Source organism: Ictalurus punctatus, chromosome 8 (assembly GCF_001660625.3).
Source record: "Ictalurus punctatus breed USDA103 chromosome 8, Coco_2.0, whole genome shotgun sequence".
In the NCBI taxonomy this organism is placed as follows: domain Eukaryota; kingdom Metazoa; phylum Chordata; class Actinopteri; order Siluriformes; family Ictaluridae; genus Ictalurus; species Ictalurus punctatus.
Window position 1 is genome coordinate 6,741,696 of NC_030423.2, and position 27,298 is coordinate 6,768,993.

Below are 27,298 nucleotides of genomic sequence, written 5' to 3' on the forward strand. Positions count from 1 at the left end.
ATACTCTGTTTATTAATCAGAATTTGGCAATATTCTAATAAGTTTTGAGTCATGTAAACCCCTGAATCTGATTGCTCGATTCAGATTAGGACAATATTCTGATTCCCCAAGTTCAGATTCCTACCCCTAGAATATGCCTGTTTTAATCGGAAATTTGTTGCATGTAAACACCTTATTCAGAAAATCCACTGAAAGGAGAAATATGTGCATGCACAGTCTGCAAGGACTTGTGGTTACTAACAAATGGTTAGCTGTAGGCTAGGTATTTAGGAATGGCAACTCAGGCATACTTACAACAACCATGTATACAAGAAAATTTCGATGCCTGTACACATGTAAACATCATATTCGAAATATGGCTGTAACCGAATATAGACAGAACAGAATTTGATGTAATCATAGTCAGTTAGGCAAAACCCAAGCATACACCTGAGCAGTTGAAGGTTAAAAGCCTTGTTCAAAGGCCCAGCAGTTGCTGTCATGGGATTTGAATTTACAGCCATCCAGTTAGCTGTGTATCATCATAACCACAGATCTACCACTTCTCTCCCACTTCAGAATGAGGGAGTAATTATTATTAATTAACTAATTATTGCTGACAGTTGTATTTTTATATTGTATTTTCTCTTGAATGATGCTATTCTTGGCTCTGTTTGGCTCTTCCTCCAACATTGGCTAATGTTTGGTTTGTTTTGACATCACATGTCTGGCATATCTGTAATCAGATGCTGAATTCCATTCTCAGCTGATTCTGGCCTGGCCTATCACACTCAAGAGAGAACATGGTTTCTGGTTAAGCAGTAGCAGATTGGAGCTAACCTGAAAAATTTACTCTGTTTAAGTCATTTTCCCTCTCAGCTCATGTAAAGACTGTCACTAGCCTGCTGCTGAATGAAAAGCTGCTTAGGACAGAAGGCAAGGGGGAAATGTGTCAGTCCTCTGGCTTTTGGCAAAAAAGGAAGAAGAGGGAACATTCTAACAAATTAACAGCTCTGCTTGGTCCACAGAAATATGACATTGATGTATTTTTATTACTTTGCAAAACATAAAGCATAACAGAGAACAGAGTGTAGGACTGAAGAAAAAAAATTATGTGAACCCTTACTACTCTGTGCGGCCTACTACTTTGACTTTATATTATTTATTTGTTAAACAAATGGTTATATTGATTACAATTTTTTTCTTTCTGTGCCACCAGACTCTCTTCATTTCACAAATGAAAGGTTCAAATTCCCACTCTGCACAGCTTTTCATACAAGCAGGTGAAACAATTTTGTAAAAAATAAATACATTAATAATAATAGTATTAATAATAATAATAATAATAATAATAATAATAATAATAATAATAATTGCACATACAAGAAAGGGCTGCAATATTTTAGTACACTCATTTTACTACTGCTAGAATTGTTATTAAGTAGAAATGATTGTAATGCTGTGGGCATAATGCTGAATTAAATTCACTTATTGCAAGCCCCATTAACTGATAATGTCATTTCAAAGTGTCATTCACCAGACCTTAACCCAATTGAGCATGCATTTCACCTGCTGACGAGGAGACTGAAGGGAGAAACCACAAAACAAACAACAACTGAAAAAAGCTATAGTACAAGCTTGGAGAAGCATCACAAAAGAAGAATGTAACATTTTGGTGACATCAGTGGATTGTTGGTTTGATGCAGTTATTGCAAGCAACGGATATGCAACCAAAATGCAACCTCGAGCTAACAGAACATAACTCATTTTGTATGACCTTGAATCAGCTGGTTTGAGTGATCATTGAGAGAATGGGTGAGTTTCACTTCTGCCACATTAATCCTACCTCCGATGAAGGAATACTTATGTACTTTCATGTCGGATACCCATTGGTATGCTGGTGCAAACTGCTGGTGCAAAGTATCTGAGTGGCAAACATTTCCTGTGTCATATTTATAAAAATCTGAAGACATCCTGAACAAGCAGCATTATCTACATGTTTTTGCATGAAAGTTTTTTTCATTCCACCCTTGTCATATGTATATTACTTTGATGAGACTGCATGTAGGAACTTTCATGCTTTAATATTAAGTGCACACAGTTAACTCTGCTCTGCCTTGTTTACAATGCACCCTCTCATCTCTGACTGTGTGTCTCTTCCACTCTCATATAATCCTCTTTGACTGTAATCTTCTTGGAGTCTTCTCAGCTCAGTGCAGAAATAGCCACAGTCCTTTAAGCCCAACGGTTATCACCTTACACCTTAGGCTGGTAGTCAGTGGTCCTGTGCTAAATATTGCTCTTCATTACCAAAGTGCTAAACAAGCTTATCTGGAGTGGTTTTATCTTTTATAATTTCCTGAACACATATTGAGAATGTAAATGATAAAAAATAAAAAAGTGACGGCAGATCATAATTTGTTATACATTTGTTGTCAAAATGTCTCAAATTAAAGTGTAAATGAGTCAAATTAACATTTTTATTAAATTTAGATGCTTTTGTGTTATAGATAACATGGACAACTCATTGTCTGTTTTCAGTAAGACTTTCAATTCAGTTAAATTCTGTTTTATTTGTATAGCGCTTTTAACAATGGACATTGTCCCAAAGCAGCACACTGCCTGTGAGCCCTCTAGATCTGCTCCTTTACCTAAGAAAAAAAACTATTCACAAAAAGCTTGACTAAACAAATATGTTTTCAGCCTGGACTTAAACACTGAGACAGTGTCTGAGTCCCGAGCACTAATTGGAAGGCTGCTCCATAACTGTGGAGCTTCTGTTGCATCTGCACCAGATAATTAATAGTACTAGAATTTTTAAACATCATTGCAAGAAATTGTTTTTATTTAGAAGAAAAACTCAGCTGAACTTGGAGGAAGTTTGGGACTGACCCTAAGTCTTATGTGTATTGTATGAGTCCATATGAAAACTCAGGTAATTAGGGACGTTTAGATGTAACCATCGATAGCTCTGAAGTAGGGATGGGCGATATGGACTTAAAACTATATCACGATATTTTCTGGTGTTTATTGTGATAACAAAATCAGTGATGATATAAATATAGTACCATTCACCCCTTTTTTTGGTTACAAGTGACAGCTGCATGCAGTCTTGCGAGACTCAGAAACACAAACATTAATCTAAAAGTAAAACTGATTTTCTGTAACCAAACCAGATCTAGATTGTAGAGGTAGCTCCTCATTTAGCGATAAATTCCTCCTCAGCTTCACGTCTGCCTTCCGCCATACTTGTTCTTATTGAAGACTAATTCTTACTGTGGGGAGAATTTCTACAGTATATCGCAAAAGATTAAATATCGCCCATCCCTACTCTGAAACTGACCACTGCCTGCATTTTTCTCCTTCAGCAAAAGAGATGATAATTTCACCAAATCCTCAGTGTACCTTGATGTACCATTTTGTCATAGTAGTATGACATTATTCTCTAAATATTATGACTTTATTTTTCAAATATTGCAACTTTATTCTTGAACTTGATTGATTTATTTATTTTTAAACAATGGCCCTAAAATGGTGTCGTAATATTCCTATATATGTGCACATGTGTATTAAAAACTTACAGGCCAGTCATTATAGCAAAAACTGAGTACGTTTTCTTGTACACTATTTGTGGGAAATATCCAGACACTTTTCAATACCATTTTAGGATGCCACCTTTACAACAAGTCTGTTTACGAAATTCTTTTGATGGTACAAATGCCCCGGAGTTGTCCTGAAGTATTTAGAGCTCAACAGAGAAATGACTGATTAAATTGGATATAAAAGTATTCAATTAGTATCTACATCTCTTATATGTTGCAGAAACTGCATGCAGTACTTGGAGACACAGAATGGAGAGTAGTGGCTTCTCTCTCCCTTTAAAGTATGCTGTATTTGTGTGTTATTTGTGTGTAATTGACTAATATTGTCACAGATCGGTCAAATACAGAATGCAAAAACAATGTCAGCAGTCCAGGTCCAGAGACTGCCAGAGGAATATTGCTAGTATTGCTAGTCTCTGTGGGAGCATGATCATATTAATGGGTCATTGTTCAAGGGCTTTTTACAGAGTCAGTGGAACGTAGTAGTGTTTTTCAATACTTTGAAATTTGCCAAATGATTTGTTGAGCATAACACCTGGTGTCTTTCAGTATTGGGCCTATATAACTGTCTTGTGGACTACGTGCCTATTTATTAGAATACACTAAATGTTATTCACCTGGAGTTTAACAGGCATGTCAAATAGAGAAACGTGCTTCATCAGTTTTGCATTTAGTGTGCTTCTGAAATTAACACATGTACTTGATTTGTATTAATAATATACAGCAACTTATCAGCAACTCAGTGAACTATGAATAAAAATACATGTGTTGTATGCATCTTTTTTTCAATCATAGGCCTACACATAAGTGAAGCATAAACTACATCAGAATCTACCGAAATCACACATGCATCACATTTGCATGACTAACACTATGTAGGTTACTAATGAATTAATCAGAAGGGAAATATCTTGAAAATAACCAATATTTACAATTATCTAGAATTTGACTGGCTGCCTAACTAATTATGTTAGCTACTGGAATAAATGCTTGTCTAACCTGACATTAGCAAAAGCCATCTAGTTAAACATAGCCAGTGCATGCGAATCTTACCTCAGCATGCTTTTTCAAACTCCACGGAGCTCATGCCTTCTAGGGAGGCAAAGGAAACACCTCATTTTATCTTTGCTTACGCCAGCATATTGAAACATTTTACTGAGGTAGGGCGAGGGGTATTTTAAAGTACAATATTTATTATAAATATCAAAATCAGGTTCCCAGATACAAACCAATTCAAAATAAAGACGTGGCACAGTGGTTTCACAATAACTGATTCACTTGCTGGCATGTAATGCATTCTAAGGTCCCAAAGACACACATGGGTATTTTCTTTTAGTACCTATGCTTCTTTAACCTTAATTTCTGCTAGAATTTACTTAACGTGGCATCTCTATTGTTCCCAACAGTACCTCATCAACAGAGCTGCTATGGCAGCGAGCCCAGCCCTGGACCTATCCGCTGCTTTCGCTGCAGAGAGGTGTGTAAAGGGGAGGTTGTGCGAGTGCAGAGCATCCATTTCCACGTCAAATGTTTCACCTGCCAAGGTAAGGAGTTGCTACTGTATTAGTGTTTAACTGATTTATTAAGGCTCATGTTTGGTCCAATACATGCAATAGCTGTCCTATTAACCTTTACCATATATTTAGGTCTTACAGGAATACAATTTTAAAATTATTCTAAAAAATTAACAAAATTACTAAAATAAGTATTTTTGGGAATCTGCACAAATTAACCACCTCACATACTTGGGGATCCTCCCAATGGCAGGCTTGCGTTTACACAGGGTGTGAGTGCAAACAACACAACAACTGAAAAAGTAATTAAATTCTTAATTCTGTTTGTTACTCTTGGTAAAAAATTATTTGTATATAACATTTGTAATATCATTTTTTTACAATGTCTTATGTTGATTAGAGAAACTGAGCCTAACAAACAAGTTAATTTTTTCCCCACTGTGTTCCTTGTTTGTTTGTTTGTTTGTTTCTTAGTGAAAAGTAAATGGCAGCTTTTATTAGCGACAGGTATTACAGGTTATAATGCACAGTATATATTTGGCCACTACTGTTAATTTGGATAATGGGCAATCTCTAGTTTTCTGTACAACTATAAGAAAATGCCATACTTTCAACCTAGCTCTTTACCTTGAGTGAGTAGATGTTTAAATAACCATTTCTTTCCTTGGCTGTGCTGTTGGGACTGCCATAGTGTTTGTGTGTGTCTGTTTCCCAGGCGTTCTGAAGCAGAGACATGTTGAATAATGGGATCCTCTGCTCTTGCATCTTCCAAACATCATCATAGTAATGCTCCATGGTTTCAGACATGCTGTTATTTATCGTTGGTTTTTGCAGTGGTCAAGAATTAAAATTTTGGAAACTGAATAAGGTGGCCCGAAAATCATATATATGCATGGCAGAGAATAATGCACACTGACATTTTTGAAGCCATCAAATCACCTCAGCTTGAATTTTGTCCAGTGTAACACATTGTTCAATTTAAATTTCATTAGGTATTAAAACAGTCAAATTGTAGTTGGAAGATTACAGCTTCTTTTATTGCAGCTTTGTTGTTTTGTGTGGCTGGCCATATATTCCAGTGTCTGTCTTCAAACTGCTTCTTCCATGCTGACATTGCATTTGAATGGTTGCTGTGGTAACTGTGTGAAGGGGCACCCTGGTTGGTGGTTATTGTCAACAGCATTAAACCAATAGGAGTGTAACCACCAATGGGAACATTCTATATCAAAACATGGAAAAGAAGTAAGGGTGTAGAGAGGAGGTGCATGGAGCAAAAGCAAGAAAGGGGTTGGGATTATAGCACCTTCCTACTGTTTGTACATGAGAAGTTGCCTTGGAACACATGAACTTGCTCAGCAATATCATTCATCCTCTTGTTCTCTCCTACTTTCTGTCCACCCTTCCCTCAATCCTTAATTAATTTAAATGTATCTTTTATAAAAAAATTATTTAGTAAAATGTATTTCATATGTTAACCCAGGTTTATACCATTTACAATGGATTTAATTGATCCCAAATTATCATTTTCCATATAGTGTGTCCTCTGACACATCACAAGTTGATCAAAATATGGGAAATACAGTCTGAGACCAGTCTTACATTTCCTTACTAATAATGACTCCAACTTTGATACAGTGCTGTGAAAAAGTATTTGCCCCATTCTGATTTCTTCTGTTTTTGTGTATAACTCATACTAAATTGTTTCAGAAATTAAAGCAAAATCTAAGATAAAATAAAGGCAGCCTGTTTACAGTTTTAAATGATAATGTTATTTAGTGAAGCAAAAAAGTTATTCAGTACCAACTGGGCCTGTGTGAAAATGTATTCACAACCGTAGTTACTAATTCCCCGAATCAATGAAACTGCATTCATAATGGGGTTCAGCTAGACTAGATGCAACCAGGCCTGATTACTCCCATCCCTGTTCAATCTAATCAACACTTAAATAGAACTTTTTCAACAGAATGAAGTTGTTTGAAAGGTCCACCTCTGAATGGCCCAGCAACACACCACACCATGGCGAAGAAGGTGATTGAAATAAATCAGTCTGGAAAGGGTTATAAAACTATTTCAAAGGCACTGGGACTCCAAAGGACCACAGTGAGAACCATTATCCCCAAATGGAAAAACTCAGCATAGTAGTGACCTTTACAAAATTCCTCCAAGAGCCCATGAAATACTTCAATTCAATCCAATAACATTTTATTTGTATAGCGCTTTTGACAATGAACATTGTCTCAAAGCAGCTTTACAGAAAATCTGTATACTGTGTTTATATGTGTGAATTTAAGTGTGTGAATTTAAGTGTGTGAATTTATCATTATTGAGCAAGCCAGTGGTGATGGTGGGAAGGCAAAACTCCTTAAGATGATATGAGAAAGAAACCTTGAGAGGAACCAGATTCAGAAGGCAACCCATCCTCATCTAGGTAACAGCGGATAGTGTGAAAGTAAAAGAAAGTTCATTATGGTTTTTAAATGAAGTCTGTTTGTTGATCTAGTCCACTGTTCACTAAAGGAGACTTGATTGCAAAATTGTATGTGGTAATTGTAGTCCTAAGGCCATAGCAGCAACCATAGTCCCAGCAACCACAGCGAGAATGTCCATGTGGAATTGAGGTCCAAAACCATTCCATGGTACTTCAAGCTGTACCGTCCTAAGCAATCTCCAGGCTGTAGCCTCCAGTTGATGAGAGCTCCACCCAGAAGTAGGGCATCAGGATGGATCAGGATGGTCCGGAGAGCAGAAAGGGCAATCTCCATAAAATCATGTGTGGCTTGACAAAAGGAGAGAGGGAGAGGAAGGTAAAGAGAGGGAGAGATTGCTAGGTATGGTTACTATTCCGTGATGGATATTCCTGTTTACTTTGCGTAAAAGAAAGTCAATTTGAGTAAACAAATATGTTTTCAGCCTAGCCTTAAACACCAAGACTGTGTCCCGAGTCCCGAGCACTAATTGGAAGGCTGTTCCATAACTGCGGGGCTTTGTAAGAGACAGTTCTTCCCCCTGCTGTAGCCTTCACTATTAGAGGTACCAACAAGTAGCCTGCACCTTTTGATCTAAGTAGGTGTGGCGGATCATAGAAGAAAAAGTTTGCTTAGGAACTGTTGCGCGAGATCATTCAGTGCTTTATATGTCAATAGTAGTATTTTATAATCAATGCGAAATTTTACTGGGAGCCAATGCAGTGTGTATAAGATAGGGGTGATGTGGTCATAATGTCTGGCTCTAGTAAGGACTCTTGCAGCTTCATACTTTACTAATTGGAGCTTGTTTATGCACCTACTGGAACATCCAGACAGTAAGGCATTACAATAATCCAGGTGACGAAAGCATGAACTAATATTTCTTCATCATGTAGTGACATTATATTTCTTATCTTAGCAATATTTCTGACATGAAAGAAGGCTATCCTAGTAATATTATCTACATGAGCGTCAAATGAAAGACTGGGGTCGATAATCACACCAAGGTCTTTTACTGCTGCACATGACAAACCGAAAGGCTATCCAGAGTAACTATGTAATCAGAAAGCTTACTTCTAGCTACACAGGGTCCTAGTACAAGTATTTCTGTCTTGTCAGAATTAAGTAAAAGGAAGTTAATAAGCATCAAATGTCAATGTCCTTTACACATTCCTCAATGTCATTAAGCTGCTGTCTGTTGTCTGGCTTTGCTGAAACATACAACTGTGTATCATCAGCATAACAGTGGAAGCTAATTCCATGTTTATGAATAATTTGACCCATATATATATATATATATATATATATATATATATATATATATAATATAAAGTAAAAAGCAGTGGGCCTAAAACAGAACCTTGTGGAACACCAAATTAACCTCAATATGCATGGAGAAGTTGCCATTTATATCTACGAACTGATAGCGATCGGTCAAATAAGACCTGAGCCAGGAGAGGGCGATTCCCTTAATTCCAACAGCATTTTGTAGTCTATCAAGGAGAACAGCAAGGAGACACAACCCTGATCAGAGGCCAGTAGTAGGGCGTTTACTGCTTTAACTAGTATTGTCTCTGTGCTATGATGAGGCCTAAACCTGACTGATGCATTTCATGAACGTTATTCCTATGTAGGTACGAGCATAGCTGCTGTCTATATATTGGCCTGTAGTTGGACAATTGACAGGGGTCACGGACAGTTTTTTTAATCAGAGGTGTGATAGCTGCTGATTTAAATGATTTAGCCAGTGCTAAGGGAAGAATTTATTATTTTTAGAAGGGGTTGGGTTACTCCTGGAAAAATCTGTTTAAAGAAATCTATAGTTAAGGGAGCTAGAATACAAGTTGATGATTTTGCTGAAGAGATTAATGAAGCTAGTTCGTTCTCTCAAAGGGGATTAAAACATTCTAATCGATGATATGATATTGCTATATTATTATCTACAGGGTTAGTTATAAAACTGTCTGGTTTTAAGCTAATTGTCTGAATTTCACATCTAATATTTTTAACTTTACCAATGAAAAAATTCATGAAATCTTCGCTGCTATATCATGATTATGATTTCGTGCCTGAATCTGTGGTGTTTTTATTCCTAGTTAATTTTGCTACCGTGTTGAATAGAAATCTAGAATTGTTTTTGTTATCTTCTATTAAGGTGGAGAGACAGACTTTTCTAGTATCACTTAGAGATTTTCTGTAGTTCAGGAGGCTCTGCTTCCATGCTGTTTGAAAAACTACCAAGTTGGTTTGACCCCATTTATGTTCTAATTGTTGAGTAGTCTATCTTAAAGTACACATTTGATCGTTATACCAGGGTGCTGGCTTTTTATCTCTAATAATTTTTGTTTTGAGTGGAGCCACCCTATCTAGAGTGTAGTGGAGCTTTGACTCTAAGCATTCAGTCGCTTGATCAAGTTCTTTGGGATCAGAAGTTTTTGGGCAGTGGTGGCTTAATGGTTAAAGGTTAAAGGTTACTGTTTAGAAGCTGCCACTGTTGAGCCCTTGAGCAAGGCCCTTAATCCTCAATTGCTCAGTTGTATAAGTGAGATAAATGTGCCAAATTCCATAAATGTAAAATAAATAAATAAATCAGATGGTGATCCAAATATAATTGATGTCTTTGGTAGGTTATTGCTAAAACTCTGTGCAGTAGCTGACGTGAATGTACGAGGTGCAAATATTATGATCAATACGCAATTTAAACGAGATGAGATAATGGTCTGAGACATCTAGGACTTATAATAATGGACTTATCCAGGAAATCACAAAAGAGCCACGGACAACATCAAAGGGACTACAGGCCTCTCTTGCATCAAAAAAGTTCATTACTCCTGTTCATGACTCCACTATCAGAAAGACAAAATGGCATCAATGGAAGAGTGGCGAGGTGAAAACCACTGCTACCCCAGAAGAACTTAAGGCTCATCTGAATTTTGCCAAAACACACCTTGATGATCCTCAAAACTTTTGTGAGAATGTTTTGTGGACTGATAAGTCTTAAGTGGAACTGTTTGGAAGACAGGAGTCCCGTTACATCTGGCATAAACCAAACACAGAATTCCACAAATAGAACATCATATGTGTCATGTTGTGGGGATGCTTTGCTGCTTCAGGGCCTGTGCAATTTGCCATAATTAAGGGAGACATGAATTCTGCTCTCTACCATAAAATCCTAAAGGAGAATGTCTGGTCTTCAGTCTGTAAGTTGAAACTCAAGTGCAACTGGATTGTGAAGCAAGACAATGATCCTAAGCATAGGAGTAAGTCCACCTCTGAATGGCTCAAAAAAAGCCAAATTAAAGTTCGGGAATGGCCTAGTCAAAGTCCTGACTTGAACCAATTGAGAGGCTGTGGCAAGCCCTTACATGGGCACTTCATGCTCCAGTGTGGCTGAACTAAAGTAGTTCTGCAAGAAGAGTGGGTCAAAAGTTCCATCATAGCGCTGTGAAAGTCTTATCTCCAGTTATCAGAAGTGTCTGGTTGTAGTAATTGCTGCTAAAGGTGCCTCAACCAGATTTTAAGTTTAAGGGGGCAATTAGTTTTTCACATTGGTGATAGGTGTAAGATAACTTTGTTTTGCTTCAATAAAAAACTGTATTGTGTCTTTACTCGGGTTGTGTTTGTTTTATGTTGTATTTCATTTGAAGATCTAAAACTATAGATATACACAAAAACAGAAGACATCAGGATTACTTTTTCACAGCACTGTACACAGTATCAGATCCGTACTATTTAATGGTGAAATGCCAGTCCATCGTAGGGCACCATGAACACACACATTTACACACTTATTCCCACCTAGAGGCAATTTAGTGTAGCCAATCCACCTATCTGCATGTTTTGGTGAGGTAGGAGAAAAGGATAACTTGGATGAAACTCATGTGAACACAGTGAGAACATATGAAACTCCACATAGACAGTAAACAGGGACCCTGGATCTGTGAATTGGCAATGCTACCCAATGCACCACCGTGCTACCCTGGGGTAATTATATCACAGTATTTACCAACGACTAAATACTGTGATATAATTACCCCAGGGTAGCATGGTGGTGCATTGGTTAGGATTTCCAACACATTCATCCAGGTAATCCTTTTCTCCTACCTCTCCAAAACATGCAGATAGGTGGATTGGCTACACTAAATTGCCCCTAAGTGTGATTGAGTGTGTAAATGTGTGTGTGCATGGTGCCCTATGATGGACTGGCATTTCACCATTAAATAGACTTTGTAGGTCAGAGTGTCCTGATTTGAAAGGAGGTTACAGGGTGTCAGGCTCAAGATGTGATGCTCTTATGATTTATTTTTTTAATTGATTGTGAAAATATGCTAAAATGACAGAAACGAGAAAAAAAAACTTTATAGCAGGGAGCATGGCCTCGGGTGGATGCCTGTACCCCTACACACTGGACTTTCAATAGGCAGATCTCTATAGACAGATTGTTCATATCCCCCACATTCGCCCGTTCTTTGATTATTCATTCTGATGTGGCTGTTTTTTTCTCTCTGTGTTGGTTGTCTTGTTCAGACTGAGCCTTATTAACTAATTGTGTGGGAGAGAACACATGTTTTAGTGGATAACAAATGTAATTGTGTTTTTTTTTACTCACAGTAGATTTTGGTTCAGTGAGACTAGGTCCACATTGTCAGAATACATTAATGTTTATTTGTTCTTACACAGACCCATTTCTAGGAATAATTTTAACAAGCTAAGGGTTCAGATGAATGTGTTACACATGGATTGAATGCCTTGCTGTTTCCAAAGACAAGCTGATGCCTTATGTATGGATGATAAAAGTGAGGCAATCACCTCACACACAGTATTTTTTTCCTGTGATATTAATTTATCCTTACATTCCTTTGATCCCTTTTAAGATAATGCAAGAATGCATATATTTAGCTGCTCCCCCCCCCCCCCCCCACTGCTATTAGTTAAAAGCGCCACTTTAATAGGAACAACTGTACCCCTGCTCATTCATGCAATTATCTTGTCATTTGGCAGCAGTGTATAAAATTATGCAGATGCAGGTCAAGAACTTCAGTTAATATTCACATCAAATCAGAATGTGGAAACTGGGGTTTGAGTATTTCAGAAACTAATGATCTCATGGTCTCTAGTGTTTACACAGAATAGTGTGAAAAACAAAAAAAAACATCCAGCGAAAGGCAGGTTTGCAGGTGGAAACTCCTTAGGATGTACAAGGTCAGAGGCCCAGACTGGTTAAACCTGGCAGGAAGCCTATAATAACTCAAGTAACCACTCACAACCACAGTAAGCAGAAAAGCGTCTCAGAATGCACAACACATCGAACCTTATAATAATATAATAATACTAGTATTACTATATCTATCTATCTATCTATCTATATATATATATATATATATATATATATATATGTATATGTATATGTATATATATATATATAATATATATAACGGTAGTATTATTATTATTATTATAACTAGGGATGCACCGAAATGAAAATTCTTGGCCAAAGCCGAAACCGAATATAATGAAAAACTTGGCTGAAATCCGAAGGTCGAATACCGAACACGTTTTTTCGTGTTTTTTTCATTTATTTTGCCATTTTTTTCACCACTGCATAAATTAAATAGTCAAAATGTGCTTTTCAAAGAAAAAAAAATGAATTACAAAAACTACAATTTCAAAATATTTATTTGACGATGAACATTTTTTTTATCATTCCAGCAGGCATAGGCTACCAAGAAGGCATAATATAACTTTAAATAAATAAATTAGTAAAATAAAAATATTTTTATGTGGTCATCTTTGAGCCCTCCTTGAATAGACTATGGTAGGCCTATAACTGACTGCTGAAAGAATGTAACACTCTGAAGCCTACAACAAAATTGCATTAAAAAGTGCATTGACAAGAGTGCAAAAATGGTTATATTCGGTTATATACGGCCGATTATATTTGGGATATATACCGCTCGTGTCCCTGTACACCTCGCGGAGTATTATAGTATATATAGTATAGTTAGATACGTTGTTAATGTTATGTTCCTTGATAGATTTAGTTAGTTTAAATGACAGATTAGTTCATTTAGTCCCCGCTGGTTTTTCCGTTCCCAGTCCATAGTACATGTTCATGTTTCTTATTTTGTGCTGTGACCCTGTTTTCTGTGACCGCGACTTTGATTCCTGCTTTGCCCCGTTTATGCCTGTTTGCCACTCGCCCAAAATCTTTGCCTGTCTTGACTACGTTTTTTGGATTACGATTTGGATTTGTCTGCCTGCCCTTAAATAAATACGTCTTTACCTGCTTCCGTACTCTACTCCCTTACGTCTCGCGACCTGACAGAAACATGCTCCGGAACAGAAACAAAAACAAACGTACGTGTCCACAGTAAACATCTGAAGAGCACGTAGCTCATGCATGCACGCGCCCCCTCTTAGAGGTTGTGACATTCACGCGTCCACCTCTGGTTGCTCGGCTATTTGGTTGCGTCATCAAACATGTCATTGTTCGGTCGAATTTATTCGGCCTTTTCATTTACAGCCGAACACCAAAAGTGCTTTTTTTGCTATTTTCGGATGGATAATTTCGGTTGCCGAACATTCGGTGCATCCCTAATTATAACTAATAAACGTTTAATCGTTGTTACCAGTAAAGTCAAGATTGCTGCGTGTGTGTGTGTGTGTGTGTGTGTGTGTGTGTGTGTGTGTGTGTGTGTGTGTGTATATATATATATATATATATATATATATATATATAAGGGCTGCTTCTAACGATTATTTTCATAATTGATTAGTTGGCAGTTTCTTTTCCTTATTCTTCGATTAATCGATTAATCGATTCGAATTCCAGTGCCTTTTTTTTCATTTATTTAAACTTAAATCCACAAACTGAGTATTACAAATATAAACTTAAGACGAAAACTTTACACCACAATTTGTCCAATTATATAAGACTGAAAAGAACCCAATACACACAGACACACACCAGAATATATATTATTCATTTAGGACTGTAGTTTAATTCTGTGCTTTTTTTGCATCTATAAAAAGTAATAGAATAAATACTATATATATATATATATATATATATATATATATATATATATATATATATATATATATATATATATATCCCTGGTTGATTGGTAGAACCTGTCATTCCCCAGGAATTGGTTCAAATACCACTGGTACAAATACCAGGTTCACTTACATTTTATTGTTGGTGTGACATTTAATTTGACTCTCTGAATTATCTTTTGTTTATTTTATCCATCAGTGCGACACTTGAACTTGTCTACCACTCATAGATTTTTGCAAATTATCATTTCGTTTGTAAATAAATTTCAAATAAATACATCAATGAACGATCGTCAGCTCAGCTAACGTGATATTTGTGAATGCACAGGAATAACCAAATTGATTAATTTTAAAACCTCTCATTTGAATATGTTTTGATACATTTAACAAAAAATATATATGTAATATTATGAAAATATTTTTTTAAATTTCCTATGGATAATTGATTGATGGATAATTGAATCGATTTTATCGATTAGTTGTTGCAGCTCTAACAAATATATATATACGTATATATATATATATATATATATATATATATATATATATATATATATATATATATATATATATATATATATATATATCTTCTCTTTCTCTTCTCTTCTGCTGTTCTCGGCCCACTGCAGGGCGTAGGCCTCTGTTGAATGCTGCCACCAACTACGATCCTGTGCCCTTTGTTGCCAATTGATTCCAGCGAACTTTCTGATGTCATCAGCCCACCTGGCCTTAGGTCTTCTTCTTGGGCATTTGGCTTCCAGTTGAGTCCAATTTAGGACTGCAGGCGTCCATTTTTGGTCTTTCATTCTTGCTACGTGTCCTGCCCACTTCCACTTTAATGTTTTCACCCTTTTGATTATGTCCATTACTTTGGTTTGACTTCGCACCCACACACTAGTCTTGTGGTCTAATAGCGATATGTTTAGCATGCGGCGTTCCATGCTTCGTTGAGTGACCCTTAATTTTTGAATTATTTTAGTATTTGAGGTCCAGGTTTCACATCCATAGGTAAGAGCAGGGAGAACACAATGATCAAACACTTTTCTTTTGAGACATAGAGGAAAGTTGTGTTTGAAGACGAAATTGAGGCGGCCAAAAGTTTGCCATCCTGATCTTGCCCTCCTGTTGACTTCGTCAAGGCCATTCAGTTCCATTGATATGATTCCATTCCATGATGTTTTGTCCTAGATATATGTAACTGTTTACTTGATCCAATAGTTTTCCCATAACTTGGGTTTTTTGTAGGTTCATTTTTAGCCCTGATGATTTGCTTGCTTCATTTAAGTCTAGTAGTAGTTGTTGTAGTTCTTCTGGGGTTTCTGAGAATAGAATTATGTCATCGGCAAAACGTAGGTTGGAGAGGTGGGAACCATTGATCTTGATTCCTTTGTCCTCCCAGTCGTGTTTTTTGAAGATTTCTTCTAGTCAGGCTGAAAAAAGTTTGGGCGATATGGTATCTCCTTGGTGGGCGCCTTTTTGTATTTTGATTTCCACTTTATCATCATTTAACTGAATTGTAGCTTTTGCATTTTTATAGATTTCGTACAGGATTTTTATATAAACTGGATTGATCAGTTGGTTTTGTAGGGCCTGAAGTATTGAGCAAGTTTTGACAGTGTCAAAAGCTTTTTCATTGTCGACAAAAGCTAGACAAAGTGGTAGATTAAACTCATTGTGGCGCTCAATGACCTGTTGAAGGGCTTGTATGTGATCTAATGTACAAAAATTTTTCCTAAACCCAGCTTGTTCCTATGGTTGTGCAAAATCTAGTGACGATTCAAATATTTTGTTGATGATTTTTGTGAAAATTTTGTAAATTTTAGATAGAAGGCTTATTGGACAGTAATTTTTTAGGTCTTTAGCTTCTCCTTTTTTGTGCAGTAGTATGACATCGGCGTTTTTTCAATTGGTCAGGTATTGTATATTTGTTGAGACAGGTAGTAAAAAGTTTAGCAAGTATTTTAACTAAGGGTTCTCCACCTGCTTTCAACATTTCAATTGAGATTTGATCCAGTCCTGCTGCTGTTCCATTCTTAGTTGTTTTAATAGCCCAATCAACTTCTTCTGCTAGTATGTCAGGGACCATTTCAAATGGATTGGGTAGGTCGGGTAATGGGGTATCATCATTATACAGATCTGAATAGAATGATTTTATTCTATCCATCAACTGTTGTTTGGTTGTTGTGTGGGAGCCATTTTCTAGTTTCAGTGATGGTATAAGTTTTTTTGGCAAATATGAGTCGTCTTTTCAGTTTTTTCAGGCTGAGATTTTCTTCTAGGGTTTTGGTGATTAATTGAGTATTAAACCTTCGAATGTCTGATTTGATGCATTTCCTGACTGTTTTGCACAGTTCCACATATTCGATTTTGTCAGTTATTCTGGATTGTTTCATTTCTCTTCGCTTGTTCATCATTTGTTTGGTTTTCGTCAATATCCTTGGAGTTTTATTGCATTTTGTAGGTGGAGCCGTCTCATGTGCAGCATCTAACAGGTTTTGAGTGATGAGCTCATTCTGAGATGAAATGTCCATATCATTTAATTTTTGTAAAATTTCAAATCTATTGGATAGTTTTAGTTGAAAGTCTTTTTGTTTTATGAATAATTGTTCTGCACTGACTTTTGTTGATACTTGTTGAGTTAATTTTTTCGTACTTTGTGGTAGTTTATTCCTAGCTTAGGACGTACTAGACGATGGTCACTCCCTACATTGAATCGGTTGATAGGGCAGCAATCTTTAAAGATATCTTTTTGGTTTGATAAGATATAGTCAATTTAGCTTTTTCCTCCCTTTGGGTTTTCCCAAGTCCATTTCATTATCGGTTTCTTTTTGAAGAATGAATTCATAATGTAGAGCTGCTCAGAAGCACAAATTTCGACTAGTCTGGTTCCTCGTTCATTGCTTGTTCCAAAACCATGTTGACCGGTAATTTTCGTCTCTCGATGATCGCCAATTCTCGCATTGAAATCTCCCATTATTATTTTGAAATGGTTTGTGGTATTATTGTGGTGCATACAAATATTTTCAGAGAATCTTTCGACCGTTTCATCATTATGACTAATAGTTGCAGGATTTGCATTGTATATCTTTTTGTTAGCTGAACCGTGAGTTTTGATATTCGATCTGATATTCCTTCAAATGACACCACATTGTTATTGGGTCTTTTGTTTACTAGGCATCCTACTCCATTGGTTCTACCTGATGTGTTGCCTTTGTAGTAAAGGATATGACCACTGTTCAGCTTAAAAATTTCTTCATCCTTGTGCCGAATTCCACCCAAACCTATTATATCCCAATTGATGTTTTCAAGTTCAAGCATTAGTTCTTCGAGTCTGTCATTTGTTCTCATCGTTCTAATATTTAGCGTTCCTAGGTTCAGAGTCCGTAAGCAGCCTAAATGTACCTGGCGATTTTTAGCACCCTCTGCCATTGAGCTTTTCTTCCCACTGCCGTAGGTAGGTGCTCGCTGGCCTCCAGGGAATAAGGGCCATGATTTTGTTTGTGTCAGCATAGAACAGGAATGGACGTCAATTCGCCGCGCTTGTCCAGTGCGTATTGGCGAATGGATCAGATTTAGTCTGGTGCTTCAGCTTTGACCTATCTGCCTTGGGTGGCCCTTCTGGGAGTATATACTCCCAACAGCATAGCTCTCAGTGTCATTAGCACACGCAAAGCCTTCCACCCTCTATAAGGCACTGATCCGTTGGAAGGGATATATATATATATATATATATATCCCTTCCACCCTCTATAAGGCACTGATCCGTTGGAAGGGATATATATATATATATATATATATATATATATATATATATATATATATAATATATATAATATATATATATATACAGTGAGGGGAAAAAAGTATTTGATCCCCTGCTGATTTTGTACGTTTGCCCACTGACAAAGAAATGATCAGTCTATAATTTTAATGGTAGGTTTATTTGAACAGTGAGAGACAGAATAACAACAAAAAAATCCAGAAAAACGCATGTCAAAAATTTTATAAATTAATTTGCATTTTAATGAGGGAAAAAAGTATTTGACCCCCTCTCAATCAGAAAGATTTCTGGCTCCCAGGTGTCTTTTATACAGGTAACGAGCTGAGATTAGGAGCACACTCTTAAAGGGAGTGCTCCTAATATCAGTTTGTTACCTGTATAAAAGACACCTGTCCACAGAAGCAATCAATCAATCAGATTCCAAACTCTCCACCATGGCCAAGACCAAAGAGCTCTCCAAGGATGTCAGGGACAAGACTGTAGACCTACTCAAGTCTGGAATGGGCTACAATACCATTGCCAAGCAGCTTGGTGAGAAGGGGACAACAGTTGGTGCGATTATTCGCAAATGGAAGAAGCACAAAAGAACTGTCAATCTCCCTCGGCCTGGGGCTCCATGCAAGATCTCACCTCGTGGAGTTGCATTGATCATGAGAACAGTGAGGAATCAGCCCAGAACTACACGGGAGGATCTTGTCAATGATCTCAAGGCAGCTGGGACCATAGTCACCAAGAAAACAATTGGTAACACACTACGCCGTGAAGGACTTAAATCCTGCAGCGCGCACAAGGTCCGCTGCTCAAGAAAGCACATATACATGCCCGTCTGAAGTTTGCCAGTGAACATCTGAATGATTCAGAGGATAACTGGGTGAAAGTGTTGAGGTCAGATGAGACCAAAATGGAGCTCTTTGGCATCAACTCAACTCGCCGTGTTTGGAGGAGGAGGAATGCTGCCTATGACCCCTGGAACACCATCCCCACCGTCAAACATGGAGGTGGAAACATTATGCTTTGGGGGTTTTTTTCTGCTAAGGGGACAGGACAACTTCACCGCATCAAAGGGACGATGGACGGGGCCATGTACCGTCAAATCTTGGGTGAAAACCTCCTTCCCTCAGACAGGGCATTGAAAATGGGTCGTGGATGGGTATTCCAGCATGACAATAACCCAAGAGGCACGGCCAAGTCAACAAAGGAGTGGCTCAAGAAGAAGCACATTAAGGTCCTGGAGTGACCTAGGCAGTCTCCAGACCTAAATCCCATAGAAAATCTGTGGAGAGAGCTGAAGGTTCGAGTTGCCAAACGTCAGCCTCAAAACCTTAATGATTTGGAGAAGATCTGCAAAGAGGAGTGGGACAAAATCCCTCCTGAGATGTGTGCAAACCTGGTGGCCAACTACAAGAAACGTCTGACCTCTGTGATTGCCAACAAGGGTTTTTAAACCAAGTACTAAGTCATGTTTTGCAGAGGGGTCAAATACTTATTTCCCTCATTAAAATGCAAATCAATTTATAACATTTTTGACGTGCGTTTTTCTGGATTTTTTTGTTGTTATTCTGTCTCTCACTGTTCAAATAAATCTACCATTAAAATTATAGACTGATCATTTCTTTGTCAGTGGGCAAACGTACAAAATCAGCAGGGGATCAAATACTTTTTTCCCCCACTGTATATATATATATAATTGTAGTATATATATGTGTGTGTGTGTGTGTGTATATATATATATATATATATATATAATTGTAGTACATATTTTCGATGCCTTGCCTTTAGTGCTGTGCAATTTGTGGCATATCTATTTTAGTCTTCACCATTAGTAGAGCCTGTGGATTCATACAGTAGATATTTCTTCCTAAATCTAGTTTAGTTTTTCATGTCATGAAGAAAGGACATGGGTTATATAGAGATCACAATCAGCATGACCAGGTGAGCCCACTCACTAATTAACCCTCTCCTTCGTCCCCCAATCTCCCTGTCCCATTACAGTCTTTGCCAAAACCACACTCCGACTGCCATAATATTGTCTTATATTAAGAGTGATGCAGTGGCACAGTGATGCAGTAATGCTGATTCCTCACAGCTGTAGGGCTGCAGGTTCGACCCTGCACTTGAATTTCTATTTTTGTGCGGACTTTTGCATGTTCTCATCATGTCAGAGTGGTGAGAGATATAGAGATATTTTAGAGATATAGAATCCATTAGGCCCAACATTACTCAGCTGTCCTGCTCTTTTGTCCTTTTTTCCTCCCTTCTCTATTCCTTGTTTCACACAACAGAAAGCACTGGTGTGTAACTAAGTTTTGTGTAACAAGTTGTGTTTTATTCATTAATCTGAAATGATATATTTGTCAAGCAGTTGATTTTCCTGTTGGACTGACTGCTGTATGAGTAGGCATTAGCTTTAGGGCAGAACGTATCAGCACATGAATGTATGAGGGAATGTGACTAGGATTTAGTGAAGCTTAGAAATGTTTTCATTCCACTTCTGCTCTGTGCTTCTGCTTTTATCTCTCTCTGTTATCCTTCACTTAGCTCTCCATTATAATTTGATTCTTTTTTTCTGTACATTAAAAGCACTGGATTAAAACTAACTAATGTTCCGTGCATCAGAAGTTGAATGAGATGAGTATTAATCACTGGAATTTATATAAACCATTTAAGGTTTATATAACTACATTTTCATATCCCCATTTTCATTTTGATTCCAATTACTGTGGTGTGCTAATGCACTACTTGTAATTACAAGTAGAGCATTAGCACACCACAGTAATTGGAATCAAAATGAAAATGGGGATATGAAAATGTAGCTATATAAATGTCTTTAATGAAAGAGAGGACAAAATAAAGTTGAGTGAAAATGCATTTAAACATTTTCTCTCTGGGTCAGACCCTGTATTTTATCATCTTTTACTGACCCCATTTCAAACCACAATCAAGCTGCCTGATTTTCTTGGCTTACTTTTAAGATTTTCCATGTGCATCTTACCATGATGATCTTTGCAAGGTGGTTGAACTGTTCTATCTTCTCATAGTTAATAAACAGCTGTTTAAAATGCCAGTATAAACTGTACTTTTTCATGTGCTTCTGCCACATAACAAATTAGTCTTTGGGCTTCATAAGATTAATATTTTATTTCCACTTTGTACATAATCTGTATTTTATCAATCTAGAAATGAGAGCCTATAGTTTGAGTGTGGTCAGGCTGAAGCCTGAACTGAATTTATATGGAGCCATAGTGGTGGGGTGTTTCTGTTGGTAGAAACTATTCTGACATTCTGTTCTAATGACATAATAACTGCATTTTCTTTTCTCATTCCAATGGCTTGAACACATTTTTTCAGTGGCTTAATAATTCATATCTACATCTTATTCAGACTGAATTTATGTTCAAACTGCTCTACATTGTTTCCAGACAGGACACAAAAAAGTGATCCTTCCACTTTAAATCAGGTCCCACAATTATCAATATGCCTTTACACTAGCTGTAGCTGTGCAGCAGTTCAGCAACAGTCTTTTGCATGTAAATGTTTGTGCATGTAAAACAACCTTGTGCAGTTTTGAGTTAATTGCACAAGCAGCACATTTATTTTTGTCAAATTCTCTTCACATTTGTGAGACAGGGGTGGCTAGAGTATGTAATGTGGCCTGATCAAGGATGGGCAGGTAGCTTATCTGTCCATGTGATCAGAAAGTAGTTACAAACATATTCATGTGCACAAATAAGAGCAATAGTTTAATTTCACCGTACCAAACTGTCAAGGGTGGTGAGAATCAACCTTTTGATTTTCAATAAATTCTGATATTATATAGCTGTTATACATCTTTCCCATTCTCATTCTCTCACTGTGGAGCTAGCTCCTAGCTGGGGATAGCCTCCTCTCATCCACATCTACCTATCCTCTTGGCAACAATTTCAGAGTTTGATTTTTAATAAATTTGCAAAAATTTCTAAAAATGCTTTTCACTTTGTCATTATAGGTTATTGTGTGTAGAATGATTTCACATCTTAAGTATCGTGGAAAAATTTAACCAGATCATAGAATTGAATACACAATTTAAAAAATATCTGAAAAAATAGAAAAAAGAGCACAAAATCATTGGCATTTAAAAAAATTTTTTTCCTTGGATAACTTACTCTGATGCTTGCTGTCTCTGCTATTTTTTTGCTTATAATTTAATTTTCTTTTAATTCATGCTTCAGTTTACTTTGACCTATTTTCCAAGTTCTTTGCTTATGATTACAAAATTTAAGAAAGAGTTTTATGCAGACCAAAGATTCAAGATTAAAGTCTCCATTGGTCCACTAATGGTTCTAAACCGACAGCTCTACACTAGCCAGTCAATAAGCTGGGAGAAGATGATGTCACAGATGCGCGACTCTGCCTTTTACTGTTCGAACATGTCATGAGCAGTATCAAAATATATTCAAATGAGATGTTTTAAAAATTAATCAATTTGGTTATTCACGTGCATTCACAAATATCACTTTAGCTGAGCTGACGATCGTTCATTGATGGATTTATTTGAAATTTATTTACAAATGAAATGATAATTTGCAAAAACCTATGAGTTGTAGACAAGTTCAAGTGTCGCATTTATTGATAAAATAAACAAAAGATAATTCAGAGAGCCAAAATAAATGTCACACCAACAATAAAATGTAAATGAACCTGATATTTGTACCAATCCCCTGGGAATAGAGCTGCAAAAACTAATCGATAAAATCGATAATAATCGATTATGAAAATCGTCATCAACGCATCCCTTTATCGATTAGTTGGTCTGTGCACGGCACGTTTACGCATTACTTTACTATGTTCCAAAAACACGCTTCGGGGAGTAAATACTAAACTTGTGTCCCAAATGAAGTATTGTACACTTACACTATGCATTTGGTACTCTACCGTCTAGTGTGTGGATTTTAGAAAGGTAATATCATCTCAAATATGTCAAATATATGCGTTATTTTTTTTTTACTAACCGGAAGTATAATCCGCTTCCTAGTCGACGGCACATGACGTCATACGCACCCTAGCATTAGCATACACCCAGAGTCACCGACAATGACTTTCTTCAGTTTACTGTTTATGTCGATGTGAACTTTTATTCCCAACATGACCCCAGTCACCATCAGATGGAGGCAAAATCATCACGTGACTGAGGAAGAAAGTCGTCTAAGACAGGGGGCATTTTATATTAAACAACGTGGAGATCAAGCAGTGATGCACGAGCACAACGATATGTTAATATCCAAAATTCTCCACTGTGTGTAAGGGGCAGGGGAAACTGGTGCATGTTGCTTAAAATTATATATATATAATTTATTTTATATATTATTTTATTCATTTATTAATATAAGTATTTATGCATTATTTTTTATGGATGCACAAAAAGTACCAAATTAAACCACAGTCCTAAATTAATAATATATATTCTTGTGTGTGTGTGTATTGGATTCTTTTCTGTTTTGGACAAACAGTTGTGTAAAGTTTTAGTCTGAAGTTTATATTTGTAACACTCAGTTTGTGGATTTTATTATAAATGAATGAAAAATGGTACTGCCCCCACCCATCCGATTAATCGATTATTCGAAGAAGAAGAAGAAGAAGAAGAAGAAGAAGAAGAAGAAGAAGAATTGGCGAAAAAATTGATTATTAAAGTAATCGTTAGTTGCAGCCCAAAACATATATATATATGTATGTGTGTGTGTGTATGTATGTATATATATATATATATATATATATATATATATATATATATATATATATATATATATATATATATACATACACACACACACACATAAATATGTATATATATATATACACACACACAACTTTACTCTGTCATCAACTGGCCACACACAGAAGCTCCTCACCAGATTTCTGACCAGAGAGTCAGAAGAGTAGCCCAAGAGCCAGGGACCACTCGGAGAGATCTCCAGAAACACTTGGAGGCAGCAGGTACCATTGTCACAGAGAAAACAATAGGCAATGTACTGCTCACGCTCAGCCCGCAAGACTCCATTACTAAAGAAAAGGCATGTTGAACCTTGTTTAAAGTTGGCTACAACTCATTTGGACAAGCCTATGAAATACTGTGATAGTGTAGTTTGGTCAGACAAGAGCAAAATTGAACTTTTTGGCTGTCATACTATACAGCGTGTTTGGAGAAGAAATGGCACTGCAGATCACCCTAAATCACTATACCAACAGTGAAGTTTGGAGGTGGAAGCATCATGGTGTGGCGCTGTTTTTCATTGCATGGTACTGGCAGACTTCATATAATTGAAGTAACGATGAATGGAGCCCTTTACCGGAAGATTCTTGAGAAGAATCTACTGTCACCCACCAGGATGATGAAGATGAGACGTGGGTGGACCTTCCAGCAGGACAACAATCCAAAGCATACAGCAAAGGAAACTCTCAATTGGTTTCAGAGAAAAAAATCAAGGCATTAGAATGGCTGAATGCAGCAGAGAGTTTGCTGCATATGTGTGTGTGTGTGTGTGTGTGTGTGTGTGTGTGTGTGTGCGTGTGTGTGTGTGTGTGTGTGTGTGTGTGTGGTTGGATGCCATATTAGCTCTATATTTGTAGTGTTAGCTCCTGTGTATTGCACACATATTTGGCAAATTCAGCACACTGTAACATAAGTTACAGGAAAGACAGTTTTATCTCTTACACAAGACCTTAAAGAATCTTTCAGCTCCTGCTAGCTGTTGAACATCAACAGAGAGTTCCTCAGGGGCAGTGGCTCAAATGTAAAAAAGGGCTATATCACCAAAGAGCTAATTTTACTACTTAAATGATTTACTACTTTATCACCCTGGTAGACATTGTAAACAGACTGTGTGTGGTCACAATAATGAATATGAGAATGACACTAGTAATATAACCTAAGGGTATTTTATTTTTACATTTATAGAAATAGTAGTAGTAAAAGTTTTCAAATTCTATGTTGCTTTCTTTTTCATCAATCTGTGTATCTGGTGTTCCTTTTCATCTTCTTGTCCCAAGTCAGATTCCACCTCTTCTAGCTCTGGCTTGTCATTTTTGCCTTCTAAATTTCATTTTAAAAAGATAAATTGAGATTTTAATGATCTATCACAATTTTTTAAATCACTTAGGCTATAGATAAATTTTACCATATGATATTATATTATATAATTATAATATCTATCTATCTATATCTTTCTATCTATCTATCCATCTACATATATATATATATATATATATATATATATATATATATATATATATATATATATATATAAAATGAGACGACAGTGGGGGCAAGGGTCATCGGTGTATGGCCGAACAGAACATCGGCTATCGCAGCGAGCCTAACTCTTTGTAAACATATGATGCCTTTTTTGCAACCATCTGTCTCATATTAGCCCACCTTTTTTCAGGCATGTTGATAAGGAAGCTGTCCCTTTCGCTGCCTCCTTCAGGTTTTCTTTAATTTTCTGCCGTCTCTCTCTGTTTGGCATTGTCCCTTTACTGACTATATAATATACATATAATATAACAAGGTTACTTGCATGTCTGGAAATGTAATGAACTTGAGTAGCTAGTACTTACCAACACATTCCCTCTCAATCAATCTGAAAACTACTGGCGATAAGCCTATAAAATGCTGCAAATATTATGAAAAGGTTAGCAGAAGAGCTACTTGTCTCAGCATACCTGTCTGCCTGTTGAAGCGAGACGCATCGTGATTGCATCATGACAAAGAGACTATCTGACGGTAGACTCAAGTCGGACAAATAAATAGGAAAATTCTCAGACTTTCTTATGATTCATTTGCTACTGTTTTGTGCACACTCTCATGTTCATTTGAATTAAAATGATTTTTACATAATATACTTGTTTATTAATTAATTGAGAGGGGCACTTTTAAATAATTTCAAAAAAGGGCAGAGGCTCGAGCCCCCAGAGCCCCCCTTCTGCACGTCCCTGTTGAACATAGGTGTTAATAAGCTAGCATAGAGGAAGTTGGTCTTGATTATGATTGTGTGTGTGTGTGTGTGTGTGTGTGTGTGTGTGTGTGTGTGTGTGTGTGTGTGTATACTTTTGATTGAAGGATTTTGGTTGAAGGAATAAAGATAGATAAATAATGAGCTTTGTGTCCTTTCTGCAGATTTGTTCTAATTTGAAGGATAACTAAACAGACAATAATGTTGCTCAAGAAGACAGGAATGTCCCTGGGTGAAATATGCAGAATGCTTCTTTTTCTCTGATTTGTCTGGCACTGTGGTAGAGGGGGAAATGTGAACAGGATAGGATTTTCCAGTAGCTATGGCAACATGTACTTGTCCAATCATTAAGCCCATGCAGTGGTTGCTGGGGAGAAATTCTCCCAGAGTTGAGGGACTTGGCAGCATGATAGCATTTATGTGGTAGACACAGAATTCCCTTTGCATGTGCTGTAGTGTGAGGTATTGGGCCTCGTCAGTCTTAACAGATCTTTTCCCAGTCTTTATAAAATAGAAATGTGTCAGCTATTTCAATAGCTTCTATGGTGATGATGGTCATTTCATTTTATCATTACTGAGCAGAGTCATGTTTTATTGACACATCACTCCCTTTCTTAAATACTGTTCATATCTGGTCTTTCTAATTGAGTGAAACTTGAGATCTGGAGCTTTTTTGCTTGTCTGCTTTCATACGTAATTGGCTATACAGAGGTAAACAAAACAGACTACAATCAAAAGATGTTATTTCATGACATGGAGGAAATGAAACAGAGCAGTCAGTCACTGATTCAGGTCAGGTCAATTAGTTACTATAGGTTTGATGAGACAAATGATGGACAGATGAGAGATTTTTTGACAGAAATGCACAATTCTGTATTTGAAGGAAAAATGCATTCCAAAATCATCTTACAGC

General features: G+C 36.9%; 1 protein-coding gene across 10 annotated transcripts in view; it reads left to right on the top strand.

Annotated features, from left to right (window-relative positions):
- The window catches only part of ablim3 (actin binding LIM protein family, member 3), a 112,415-nt gene that overhangs the window by 1,486 nt on the left and 83,631 nt on the right, over positions 1 to 27,298 (top strand). For 9 of the 10 annotated variants that reach the window (XR_008396868.1, XR_008396869.1, XR_008396870.1 and 6 more), the window contains exons 2-3: positions 1,199 to 1,262; positions 4,988 to 5,125. Coding sequence is in view for 1 of the 10 variants with exons in the window: in XM_017475110.3 (XP_017330599.1) it covers positions 1,217 to 1,262; positions 4,988 to 5,125 (184 nt within the window). In the remaining 9 variants the exon portion in view is untranslated. The remainder of the gene's footprint in view (positions 1 to 1,198; positions 1,263 to 4,987; positions 5,126 to 27,298) is intronic. The other variant, XR_008396872.1, reaches the window with a different exon arrangement.